Consider the following 12,546-nt stretch of genomic DNA (forward strand, 5'->3'; position numbering starts at 1 on the left):
TGGAACTCACTTTGTAGACCAGGCTGGCCTCGAACTCAGAAATCCGCCTGCCTCTGCCTCCTGAGTTCTGGGCTTAAAGGCATGCGCCACCACGCCTGGCCAAGTAATAAAACTTTTAAACAAACAAAATTAAATGACGGGGTGGGGCACACACCTGTAACCCCAGCATGCAGAAGGTGGAGGCAGGAGAATCAGCAATTGGAGGTATCTTTGGCATACATAGCAAGTTTGAGGCTAGCCTGAGCTACATTGGGAACTGCCACTAAATTCTTCCCTAGGAGAAGTATCTAGCCTTATTCCTCCTAAGCTCAGGGCACCTCCTCAGACAGGGCCTCATGTTTTCTCCCCAGTATCCAGTGCTGTCTGCTCCTCGTGTGTCTCTGCTCTGCTTGAGCCGGCAGCCTAGGACCGTGGCACCTGTCCTGGGGACAGATGTGGGGACGACAGAAGCAAATCCCTGGGGCTACTCCAGGAAGCCTCAGCGCTGCCCTGGCCTGGTTATCTGTGAGGGGTCAGCAAGGGGCTCCAGGCACCCGTTGGGGTTACACGGGAAGGGTGACACTCTGAAAGGATGTGACCACCCACCATGGCTGTCTCCTTCGTAATCCTCAAGCTGCCCCAGCATCCCAAATACTCCCCACTCGGGTTATTTATAAAAAGCTTGCAGAAGTCGGCAGACTTATGCCAGGCAGAGGTGTGCTCTACAGACTCAGAATAGTGGGCCCTGGTGTGGGCTGCTTGCTTGTGACATCACCTGGGAGCAGCCACCAGGCATGTACCACCCTCACACTAGCCACACACACACACACACACACACACACACACACACACACACACACACACACAGAGCTGCTCTGGAGGCTGCCTGTTCCTCCCTCGCAGAGGCTCAGCAGAGCCTGGGGCATCTCAGCAGGTGGAAGGAGGGCTTGGAAGCCACAGGTAGGCTAGCTGAGGCTATGGGTCTAAGTTGCCAGTTCCCAAGTCCTGGTTTGCTGGTCACCTGGCCAGACCAGTGGGAGGGAACAGGAGACAAGGGTCAGCCCGATGGAACCCCTATCAGGTTCCCTCCTGTTCACTGCAAGCTTTCTTGCTCAGCTCTAACTCCAGGCTGGCTGTCCCCTGTCTGCAAACCAGATGCTCTGGGATTCCCTATGCCTGCTAGTGCCTCAGCATCCAGAGTAGCCACTGCAACTGGGAAGGTACTCAAAGCCCAACAGGGGTGGGAGGGGCGCCACAAGAAGGCTCAGAGGGTAAAGGTGATTGTGGCCAAACCGGGCAACCCGAGTTCAATCCCTGGAACCCACACAATGGAGAGGACCAAATCCTGCAAATTGTCCTCTGACCTCCATATCTGCATTATGGCATGAGTGCACTCACAGATGGGCATGCACACATGCATGCACATGCACACGTGTGCACACACACACATACACACACAGCTCCAACTGAGCTTGACTTTTGACTTGCAACTCTCTAATGTGTGTGCATGTGTCTGCGTGCATGTATGTGTGTATGCATGTGGAGGTCAGGGGACAATTAGTGGGACTCAGTTCTCTCATGTGGGTCATCAGGCTTAGTGGCTGAAGCATCAAGCTAGACATATTGGAATCACCTTAGGGGACACCTTCCTGTCCCTACCATCGTGTCTCATTTAATAGGAATGAAGACATGGCTGGGCCAAAGTCTTAACCACTCCGGGGAGCAGAGGCTAATGAACAACCTCACTGGAACATGCTTGGGGTCCAGCTCATTTTGGGGAGGGGTCTCATTGCCTAGCAGACAGGGACTATCCACAAGTCCCCATAAGGAGGGTCCCCTCAGCACCTGTAGCTGCTTCTAAGTTGTGTGTGTGTGTGTGTGTGTGTGTGTGTGTGTGTGTGTGTGTGTATGGAGAAGTCTGTGGGTTCCTGCTGACCCTAAGGAATGGGCCCTGCTCTGTGCCCTTTGGTTGGTATGGGAGAAACCCTGTGGGTGAAATGGAAGCTCTCCATTTTCCGTGCCTCTGTGCGGGGCCTTTGCTGTAACCCCAAGGCCATCTCACATGCCATCCATCACTGCCTACCTCTTGGACTGTGGTCCCCTCAGGACAACTTATGCCTTCTGTACATGCAATCTGCTACCCCGCTGGGCCCCGGGGGGTCTGAGTTCACACTTGCCACACCCTCATCTCTGCCCAGAAATCCTAGGTCTGCCCCAAACCCTATGACATCTAGTGGCTGCATCCATGTCCCAGGGTCCTGAAGTCTGTGTGCCTGCCTTTTTCCTTCCTCTGTAGTGGCTGCTCCTGGGAGACAGACTGAAGGAGGGCAGCCAAATTATCCCCATGGCAGATGCCCTCCCCTGGGCTGTTCCCACTGGGATTCAACTAGGAGGTACAACTGACCCTCAGTGCCTCCAGCCAGTGGTGGATGAAGTCACTCGCCCACCATTGAGCTATGGTGTGTGCAAGCACCTGTGAGCCTTGCCTGGGTAGCCTGCGTGTGATCTCCATATGGGATCCAAGGCTTCACGGTGAGGCATTTGTCATGGGGCTTGAACTGCTTGGTCCCCTGGGCTCTCCCCCTCCCTCAATCCTACTGGTGGTATACTTACAAATGCAGGAGCCTGCGTGTACCCACAAGCAGGTCAGCTAGCCTGGCCTAAGGGGTCCAGAGATGTTTTTGGAGGCCACAGCCCGCTGTGCCCATCAGACCCTGGTGTGAGTCTAGATCCAGCTCTACCCTTACTGGGGATCACTCCGACCCTCAGTTCCCTTCTCTGTGAAAACAGCAGAGATGGACTAGCTAATCCTGAAGGTCTTTCAAGTTGGCCTGGAGTCACCAACTCGGTTCCTTTTGGAAGTGGGAGGGGTGGGGGCACCATCTCCTCCCCAACCCCAGATCCTCCCACCAGCTCTGATCCTCACCTACCTCTGCACACAGCTGGCCGGGACCCCCCCACCCCCCCAGCTTGGCCCACGCTGGGATCCCCGAGTGAAAACTGACCCACATCCTACACCTCCCTCTGACCTGACGAAGGAATGGAGTTTGCCTCTGTGCTACTGCAGCTCTGGAAGGTTTCAGTGCCAGCGAGAGTGGACAGCTAGAAGCCAGCTCCCCTCTCCTGCCCCTGCCTAGTCAGCAGCCAGCAACAGCAACGGCCTAGGTTCTGCTGAGTCAACGTGGCCAGGCTGGGCCCTTGGCTCTGCGGCACCTGCCTAGGCTGGTGCCCTGGTGAAGGCTCTCATCACTTAGCTTCAAATTTTACCCTGTGTAATGCCGCACCCCATCCTGTGTTTATCACCCCTGCGTCTGGTTGCATCCGTGAGTGCAGATGTTCAGAAGGGAGGAGGGGGGAAAGGAGACCCTCTGTGGGGCTCCCCTCACCTCCCCTGTCCCAGGCTAGGAAGGAGGTGACAGGCTCAACCCACACAGCTGGGTTCACCCTGCAGGACAGTTCTGAGCCTCTAGATACAGTCTCTCAGCCCCTAGCCCAGATGGAGGTTGGCTGACAGATAGACAGTTAACCTAGAAACTGTTCCTGGTCTTGCTACTCCCTGCCACCACTCTCCCTGCACTGGATGTGTAGTCTGTGACTCCAAAGCTAAGAGGCAAATGCACTTGGGCCCAAGGGGCCAGCATTCCATAATGCACCAGGACACAGCACACTGTGTCCCTGAGGGGACCTCAGGTAAGTGTATCAGATCCCATTTCTGCCCAGGAGTCCAGGATTTGTCCCTAGCTACATCAGAACCAATAGGGACCTGGACAGGGGTGTGGCTCCGCTGAGAGAGAGCCCAGCGTGCTAGAAATATAAGGACTATCTGGGCTCTGTGGCACAGGCCTGTAACCCAGATGGTCACCCTGGTGGCTGGAGACACCTCTAAGAAGTATCAGCCTAGTGACTGAGACCCAGGAGACTAGGTAGACTCCAGCCAGAGATCTGAGCCCTTTTGAGCCTCAGTTCCTACATCTCGAACATGGGATGATAAAGAGACAGTGTCTTTTCCTTTGGCCATGCTGGCTGAGATGATTTAAGGAAAGTCACTGGCATGTGGAGACCATCCTTGTCTAGTACCCCCACAACCCACCCCCACTCCTGTGATCACATTCGTGACTCTGGCATTGGAGTAAATACAGAGAAAAGGAAGAGTGCTCCCCTACCCCGCTACCCTGGTCTTGTCATGGTGGCTCATTCAAATCTTTGTACACCAGCGTTCACGACAGCATGAGTCACAGCAGCCAAAAGACAGAGCCCGCCAGATGTGGTGGTACATGCCTTTAATCCCAGTACTTGGGAGGCAGAGGCAGGCGGGTTCTGAGTTCGAGGACAGCCTGGTCTACAGAGTGAGTTCCAGGACAGCCAGAGCTATACAGAGAAACCCTGTCTAGGAAAAAAAAAAAGACAGAGCCCATTGAGTGTCCATCTTAGGAAGAACGAATAAACAACAACTACAACAACAAAAGTGACTGGTCGGTTGTAGAATAATACTCAGCTATGAAGAGGAAAGGAGTAAGAAGACTAGTTACAGTGTGGTGCCATTGAAACATTGTTACAGTGTGGTGCCCATTGAGACATTGTTACAGTGTGGTGAACATTGAGACATTGTTACAGTGTGGTGAACATTGAGACATTGTTACAGTGTGGTGAACATTGAGACATTGTTACAGTGTAGTGAACATTGAGACATTGTTACAGTGTAGTGAACATTGAGACATTGTTACAGTGTGATGACCATTGAAACATTGTTACAGTGTGGTGAACATTGAGACATTGTTACAGTGTAGTGAACATTGAGACATTGTTACAGTGTAGTGAACATTGAGACATTGTTACAGTGTGATGACCATTGAAACATTGTTACAGTGTGGTGAACATTGAAACATTGTTACAGTGTGGTGACCATTGAAACATTGTTACAGTGTGGTGGACATTGAAACATTGTTACAGTGTGGTGTCCATTGAAACATTGTTGCAGTGTGGTGAACATTGAGACATTGTTATAGTGTAGTGAACATTGAAACATATACTGGGAAGAATCAGATGCACATTCTGTTTACACAAAGAAAAGGTCTGGAGTTGGTGAGTCCTGGGGGCTGGGGAGGATGGGGGATTGTGGGATCACGGCTGAAAGTGTGGGAACGAGAAAGATGTTGTAAAGGTGACTGCAGTGATGATCACATGGCCCTGCTGCTCACATGGCCCTGCGGAGAAACGAAAACTCTCTGGGTTGTACGTTTTAATCAGGGAAATCCGTGCACACATCTAACACATCTACAGCCTGTTGGCTTCAGAACCACCCAGAGTTGGGATGTGAAATGTCCTTATCCCGACCTCTCTAATTGAATGCAGTGCCTGGGCCTAGGACTCAGACTCTTAAGAACTGGAGGCAATCTATACACATGCGTACAAAAACTAAACAGACTACCCTGCCCTGTCCCCCCCCCATATTCACTGCCCTGGGGCCGGGGGTCGTCTTATAAGCTCAGGCTCTGTCCAGCTCATTGTTTCTTGTTTGTTTGGTTTTGTTTGGTTTTTGTGGGTTGGAAGAATACAAACAGTTTATCTTCTGGTTCTGGTTGCTGGGGGTCTCACTAGACCACCGGCAAGGTGCAGATAGCAGTCTTGGGGAGAGGAGTTGTTTTCCTGAAATTTTCAGCTTTCAGAGGCTGCATTTCTTGCTCTCAGTCCCTTTTTCCATCTTTAAAGCTAGTCATGGCTGACTGGGCCAGTGTCCCATGTCTCTCTCTCTCTCTCTCTCTTTCTCTCACCCCCCCTCCTTCGAAACAGGGTTTCTATGTGTAGGTCTAGCTGTCCTGGAACTCACTCTGTAGACCAGGCTGTCCTCGAACTCAGAAATCTGCCTGCCTCTGCCTCCCAAGTGCTGGAATTAAAGGCGTGCGCCATCTCTTGTGTCTCTATCCATCTCCCTCGTTGTGCTTGTTCAGGATCCATCTGGTCAGCACAGAGCAGCCTCAAGTCTTCCCCCCAAGACCCACAACCCAACAGTCCCAGGTTCGAGGGAGGGATTGGACAGTTCCCGTGGGCTGTCTGCTATGATGCAGGAGGCTGCTCCTCAGGGCCCCTCACAGACTGGAGACAGCAGGCTGTGAGGAGAGCCACAATCATCCACGGGTATGCACTGTTTCCAAGAGCTCCTGTCCTTGACCCCACCCCCACCCCCCAGCTCCATACAAGGCGCAGTGAGTTTGAAATGGATTCTGGGCTCCAGCCACCTCTCTCTGTCTCTCCACTCCAATGCAGAGTTGAAGCCCATCCAGGGACAAGCTTCCATTTGCCCCTGCCATCTCCAGTGATTGGTCACTATTTATAATTGTGTAAATAATGGAGAAGCACACTCAAGCCGCCCTCCCCAAGGAGACCTAGACTCCTATTTTTAGGCCCCCCTGGCCTATGAAGTTGCACCCCTCTGAGGTCCAGCCAGAAGTTGAGAAGGGAGATCCTGGGGGCTCAGTGGTCCTGTAACCTGGAAGGGGCTAGGGCTGGGGATGAGAGGTCTGAGGTCAATACCCAAAGGGACCCTCACTCCGGCTGATGGGTGACTAGAGGGGGTTTGTCTCAGGGTCTCCTGAGGTCCTATATCAGAGCTTGACTTAAGAAGAAGGGGCTGGGGGCTGGCGAGATGGCTCAGTGGGTAAGAGCACCCGACTGCTCTTCCAAAGGTCCAGAGTTCAAATCCCAGCAACCACATGGTGGCTCACAACCATCTGTAACAAGATCTGATGCCCTCTTCTGGAGTGTCTGAAGACAGCTACAGTGTACTTATATATAATAAATAAATAAATCTTTAAAAAAAAAAAAAAAAAAAGAAGAAGGGGCTGGGGGCTGGTGAGATGGCTCAGCGGCGGGAAAGAGCACTGACTGCTCTTCCAAAGGTCCTGAGTTCAAATCCCAGCAACTACATGGTGGCTTACAATCATCGGTAATGACATCTGACACCCTCTTCTGGTGCGTTTGAAGTCAGCTACAGTGTACTTATATATAATAATAAAATAAATCTTAAAGAAGAAGGAGGGGCTGGTGAGATGGCGCAGTGGGTAAGAGCACCCGACTGCTCTTCCGAAGGTCAGGAGTTCAAATCCCAGCAACCACATGGTGGCTCACAACCATCCAATCACGAGATCTGACTCCCTCTTCTGGAATGTCTGAAGACAGCTACAGTGTACTTACATATAATAAATAAATAAATAAATCTTAAAAAAAAAAAAAAGAAGGAGGAGGAAGAGGAGGAGGAGGGGCTGGTAAAAGATGGAGTCTGAGATTCCATTATTTGAACTATACTTGAGAGACAGCGAGTACACCATAGGCTCTGGCTTTCTCTCTCTCTCTCTCTCTCTCTCTCTCTCTCTCTCTCTCTCTCTCTCTCTCTCTCTCTCTCTCATTTGAGAAATGGTCTCAAGTAGCCCAGGGTGGCCTTGAACTCTGTGTAGCCAAGGATGATCTTGAGTTCCCGACACTGTACTTGCCAGATTCTGAGATTACACGTGTGCTCCCCCATGCCTGGTTGATGCAGGCCTTCCTGCATGCCAGGCTAATGTGGTACCAACTGAGCCACAGCCTCAGACCCCTCCCTTTCAGAGACAGGGCCACACTCTGTATCCTGGGTTGGCTATGAGTTCCCAGCAATCCTCCTGCCTCAGCTTCCCAGGTCTAGGATCACAGGCCTGCACCAGAACAGTTGTGCCCTTGGAAGGATTTGGCTAATGTGGCCTGTTTGATGTGGTCTGTCCGTCCAGCTGGCTGGCACCTAGAGTCCCTTCTAACTTCTTTTTTTTTTTTTTTTTTTTTTTTTTTTAAAGATTTATTTATTTATTATATGTAAGTACACTGTAGCTGTCCTCAGACACTCCAGAAGAGGGAGTCAGATCTCATTACGGATGGTTGTGAGCCACCATGTGGTTGCTGGGATTTGAACTCCGGACCTTCGGAAGAGCAGTCGGGTGCTCCTACCCACTGAGCCATCTCACCAGCCCCCCTTCTAACTTCTTGTAGTCAGTGACCTATAGGTTAAGAAATTGTCCTGTATTCCTGTGGTATTCCAAAACCCAGGGGGAACCACCCCACATAGGATCATAGACATGGCTGCTCAAGCCAGGCGTGGTGGAGCATGCCTTTAATCCCAGCACTTGGGAGGCAGAAAGAGGCAGGCCGATTTCTGAGTTCAAGGCCAGCCTGGTCTACAGAGTGAGTTCCAGGATAGCCAGGACTATACAGAGAAATCCTGTCTTAAAAAAAAAAAAAAAAAAAAAGAAAGAAAGAAAGAAAGAAAAGAAAAAAAGAGAAAGAAAGAAAGAAAGAAAGAAAGAAAGAAAGAAAGAAAGAAAGAAAAAAGGGCTGCTCAGAGTTCAAGTCCATGGGTGGAGACCACTGGGATCTCTGACCAATAAAACAGATGTGCCTGGTGTCCCTCCAGGCCTCTGCAGCATCTGGTACCCACTGCAGAGCATTGCTGGCTCCCCAGATCTGTTTGCAGACTGGGGTCGGTAGGGTCACCCATGTTCCTGGTTCTCCATAGCCAATGCATGCACAACATAACATGGGAGTGCAGATCCAGCACAGACTGAAGTAGCTTGTGCGGAATCTTGTTCAACAGGGAGCTCTCGGAAGCTCCTTGCTGAGTTACTGCTGGCTGATGAGTTGTGTAGGCCATTCCAGATGTCCACACTGTGGAAATGCGCAAACACCACTGACGGACTTCCCAGAGGAACCTGGGAATTGTCATTTCTACCACCCCCAGAAAGAGTATCGTTGCTCTTGCCATCTTGCAGATGGGGAAACTGAGGCTCTGGGAGGTGAAGTCACCCACTTGAGCAAGCGTGGTCCCACAGCAGAGCTAAAGGCAGGGCCCAGCTCCACATCTCTGGGCTCAGCTGCCCTCTTGTTTCCTAGGGACCAGACTTGCAAATCACACTGGCACAGAGACAAACAGGTTTGTCTGTCCCTGGCTTTTAGCTCCTCTGGGGGAACTGTGTCTCCAGGGACAGGCAGTTAGTTACCTGGTGACTGAGACAGCCCGGTGTTGGGGCCAAGGAGGGAGCCCCGTGGTGCCTTCCTCTTGTTAAGCTCCCCACTTCCCCCCATACCTCAGTTTGGCTTTGATGACGCCAACAGAGCCATTGGTAAGACTGAATGAAAGCGGTGGCGTCCTGGACCAGCCGCATTAGGCTTTGTGTGGACAGAGCCCTGCTGGGTGCTCACATCACTCACTGCCAGAGGGGGAGGGTGGGTGCCTCCACCGCAGCACCCACGCAGCTTCGCGGAGCCCGCTGTTCTGTGGGGCCACGGGTGGGGACAATTACGGACTCTGAAGCTCAGTGTGGACATTGAGATCTCTGCGCTCCTGAGAGCTCACCCTGGCTGTTACTCCCACTCCATCTGCAGCGAAGGTGGTGTCTTATCCCTGTTTGCAGCTCAAAGATCTAGTCGGGACCTTGCACATAGTAGACCATTAAGAAACACGCATTAAATGAGTGAACAAATACACAAGTCAAATTGTCGCCCCCTTTCCTGAGGACTCCTCGCAGCCCCCCGGGGGGAGGGGCGGGCTCTCCTTGGCAACCACACCCCAGCCTGGTGAAAATAGACACTTGATAAGGCCTCTCCGAGGAGGCCTACACAGAGATCCCAGAGGAAGAGGGGGGCTCGGTAGAAGGATCGAGCACCAAGGGAAGGCACTGTCAGCTTGGAGTGCGGGTGTGTCTGGGGTTGCTGGCGATGGGGGAGGGGGTCTTCCCCGGCCTGGAGAATGCAGATCCTCTGTAGACAGAAAACTTAGTTGCAGGAAGACATAGATCATGGCATATTTTAGAAACCCCAACATCCCGGGACCTGGGGAGCCCTTTCCTGCCCTCCACCCCACAGAGATCTGTCTGGGTTTTTAGAATTCTTGGAGACCTGAGGCGGTCCAGCCTACTCAGCAGCGATGCCCCACAGCTAAGCTTCCCTTGCTTCTCGGGTGGGAGCAGTTTCCGTGAACTCTGGGCAGCTGCAGGGAGGACGGGGGATCTTCAGGGAGGATCTCCAGGGGCAGACTCAGCTCCCCGGAGGCTCAGAGTGGGTGATAATCGGGGTTTCAGTGGTGGGGCCGGTTCTTCTGGCTCTGCCGAGACCCCTGGGTTGGCTAGAGTGGGCTCCTGAGAACGCCAGTTCCAAGGATGCGCACCCACGGCCGTGACTGGCGAGGTGAAAGATCGTGGGGATCCCAGCACTTCCAGCCAGAACAGACTCTTGGCAGCTAAACCGGACGTCACTAAGCAGAGCAGGGCATGGCGGGCTCCCAGGGCAGCCTTGAGGTTGAATGTTTCCCTCCCGGAGCACCAGCCCCTTCCTCATCAATTGAACAGGATTCCATGGTAACCCGGCGCCTTTCTCCCTCTGCGCCCTACGGTGAGCATCTCACCGCAACCCTATTTGGAGATGGAGAGATGGTGGTTAGACCAGCAGCAGGACTGGCCAGTCAGGACCTCCTATCTCATCAGGATCCCCGGGACTCATCGGTCTCACCTTCTCTACTCAGTCCACGCCTGTCACCTGCGATGCGCGCTCCTCTGGGCGCCCACCTAGGTGCAGGGCGCGGGGGAGGGGATCTTTCACACTGGGCACACTCGCGTGCCCTCCTCTGTCCCAGCGCCGAGGCTCCGCCGCTGGACCCCGCAGAGTGGGCGGAGGGATGCGGGTCGCGCTGCCCGCAAGCTCATCCCGCGGGGCTGCGGCAGGGGCAGAACCACGTCGTGTCCTCCCCCCACCCCCATTCCCGCCCCCGCGGCCGCGAGGGAAGCGGGCGAGCGCTAGGACCGCGCCGCTCCGCCTCCCGCCGCTATAAGAGGCCGCTCGAGCCCCACGCGGAACCGGCTCCGCGCCGCTGTCCCCGCGTCCCCACCCGGCTCCAACGCAGCGCAGCCCAGGCAGTCCCCGGCCTGCGTGGGGCGCCCGGGGCCCCGCGGCGCACCATGGGCGCTGCCCACTCGGCGTCCGAGGAGGTGCGGGAGCTCGAGGGCAAGACCGGCTGTGAGTACCACACCGTGGCCGGGAACCCTCGTTGGCGGGGACCATCGCCTGCATGCCCCCGCTTCGCGCCACCGTGCTGTGTGACCTTGGGCTAGTGGCTTGCCCTCTCTGTGCCCCGTTCTCGGGCTGCTTCTGATGGGTTCCCGCCAGCCGCCGTGCGGGCGACGCCGCTGGGAGGGGTTGGCAGCGACTCGGGCCTGGGGTAAGGGTGGCCCGAGAGGCGACTTGACCCAAGCCTCACCCGACCAGGGCGGAGCCCGGCAGGTAGCCGTGGCTTTGAGGGCCGGCGCCCCGGCAGCTCGGGAGAGCGCCGAGCGCGCGCTGCACCTGCAAGTCTGCGGCTGGGGAGCGGGGAGGAAAGTTTGGAAGTGGCGGGACCGGGAGGAGCCGCGCGGTCCGCGGTGACCTTAGGCGGGGGTCACCCTGCCGCCTCCCCGTGCGTCCCCACCCCCCGGCTGCAGGCTCGGGCACCGAGCCCAGCGTCCTCCAGGCTGGCCCGCACTCCCGGGACCGCAGAGGCCGGGCGGGGCGCGCCTGGGGGAAGCGCCCGTCCGCCCCGCGCTTGACCCTGGGCTCAGAAGCGACCAGGGGACCCGGACTTGCACGAGGGTGGGCAGGCGCGTGGACTCAACCTGTTTCGGTGGTGGGACAGAGCGGGTTGTGAGTTCTGCCAGGACTGTGTGACCTTGGACCAGTCAGTTCCCGTCTCAGTTTGCCTCCTCTGAGGAATGGGAGACTGGCGCACCCCCAGGGTTCCTGCGGCAGGAGGTTGCGGCTGAGTTGAGAGCACCCAGTCAGCCCCCCTCACCCCCCCAGAGGGGGACTGGGCTGGCACTCGCCTCCCCAGAGCCCGGTGAAGTCATAGAAAGTCCCCAGCTGCTGAGCGTCTACACCGCGCACACAGTATGCGAAGTGTGCAGCGGATCCGCGAGAGTCGTTTACACGACCCACTAAGGGCGCGCGCCATCGAGCCAGTCCCGGTGAGGGTCGACTGTGAGTGCGCTGCCTGGAGTGTGCGCACGGCGTGCAAGGGGAACCGCGTGCGAGCGGGAGTGTGGGCGCACTGTGTGCAAACCGGGAGTGTGTGCACGCACTGTGTGAAAGTCGAGAGTGTATGCACACTGTGTGTGAGACAAGCAGGTGTGTGTGCACAGTGTGTGAAAGTCTAGAGTGTGCGGGCACTTTGTGAAAACCAGGAGTGTATACACACTGTGTGCGAGGCAAGCAGGTATGTTTGCACACCGTATTGAAGGCAAACTGAAGTGTGTGCACTTCAATCAAACTGAAGCGTGGTTGTGTGTGCACACTGTGGGCACTGCAGTTTGAAGCACGGTTTCACTTTGGGGCTCGGGCTGCTCTGATCGGGGACACTCCCTGCCTCAGTCTCCCCAGTTCTGGGACTGCAGGGCAGCACCCTCCCCCACTTTTGTATTTTCTCTCTGAATTCATTTTGCTGACTACAAACCAAAAGTTTCATAAACCTGCCCCCGCCCGCCTCCTCCCAGGCCCACGTGATGGAGGACAGCAGGAGTCCCCGCC

The 12,546-nt window shown here is 54.9% G+C and overlaps 1 protein-coding gene across 2 annotated transcripts in view; it reads left to right on the top strand.

Annotated features, from left to right (window-relative positions):
* The first annotated feature begins 10,762 nt into the window (after positions 1-10,762).
* Positions 10,763-12,546, top strand: part of Tesc (tescalcin) — a 34,136-nt gene continuing 32,352 nt past the window's right edge. For both annotated transcript variants that reach the window (NR_151582.1, NM_021344.4), the window contains exon 1: positions 10,763-11,007. Coding sequence is in view for 1 of the 2 variants with exons in the window: in NM_021344.4 (NP_067319.2) it covers positions 10,950-11,007 (58 nt within the window). In the remaining variant the exon portion in view is untranslated. The remainder of the gene's footprint in view (positions 11,008-12,546) is intronic.

This window comes from Mus musculus, chromosome 5, assembly GCF_000001635.26.
Source record: "Mus musculus strain C57BL/6J chromosome 5, GRCm38.p6 C57BL/6J".
Classification (NCBI taxonomy): Eukaryota; Metazoa; Chordata; class Mammalia; order Rodentia; family Muridae; genus Mus; species Mus musculus.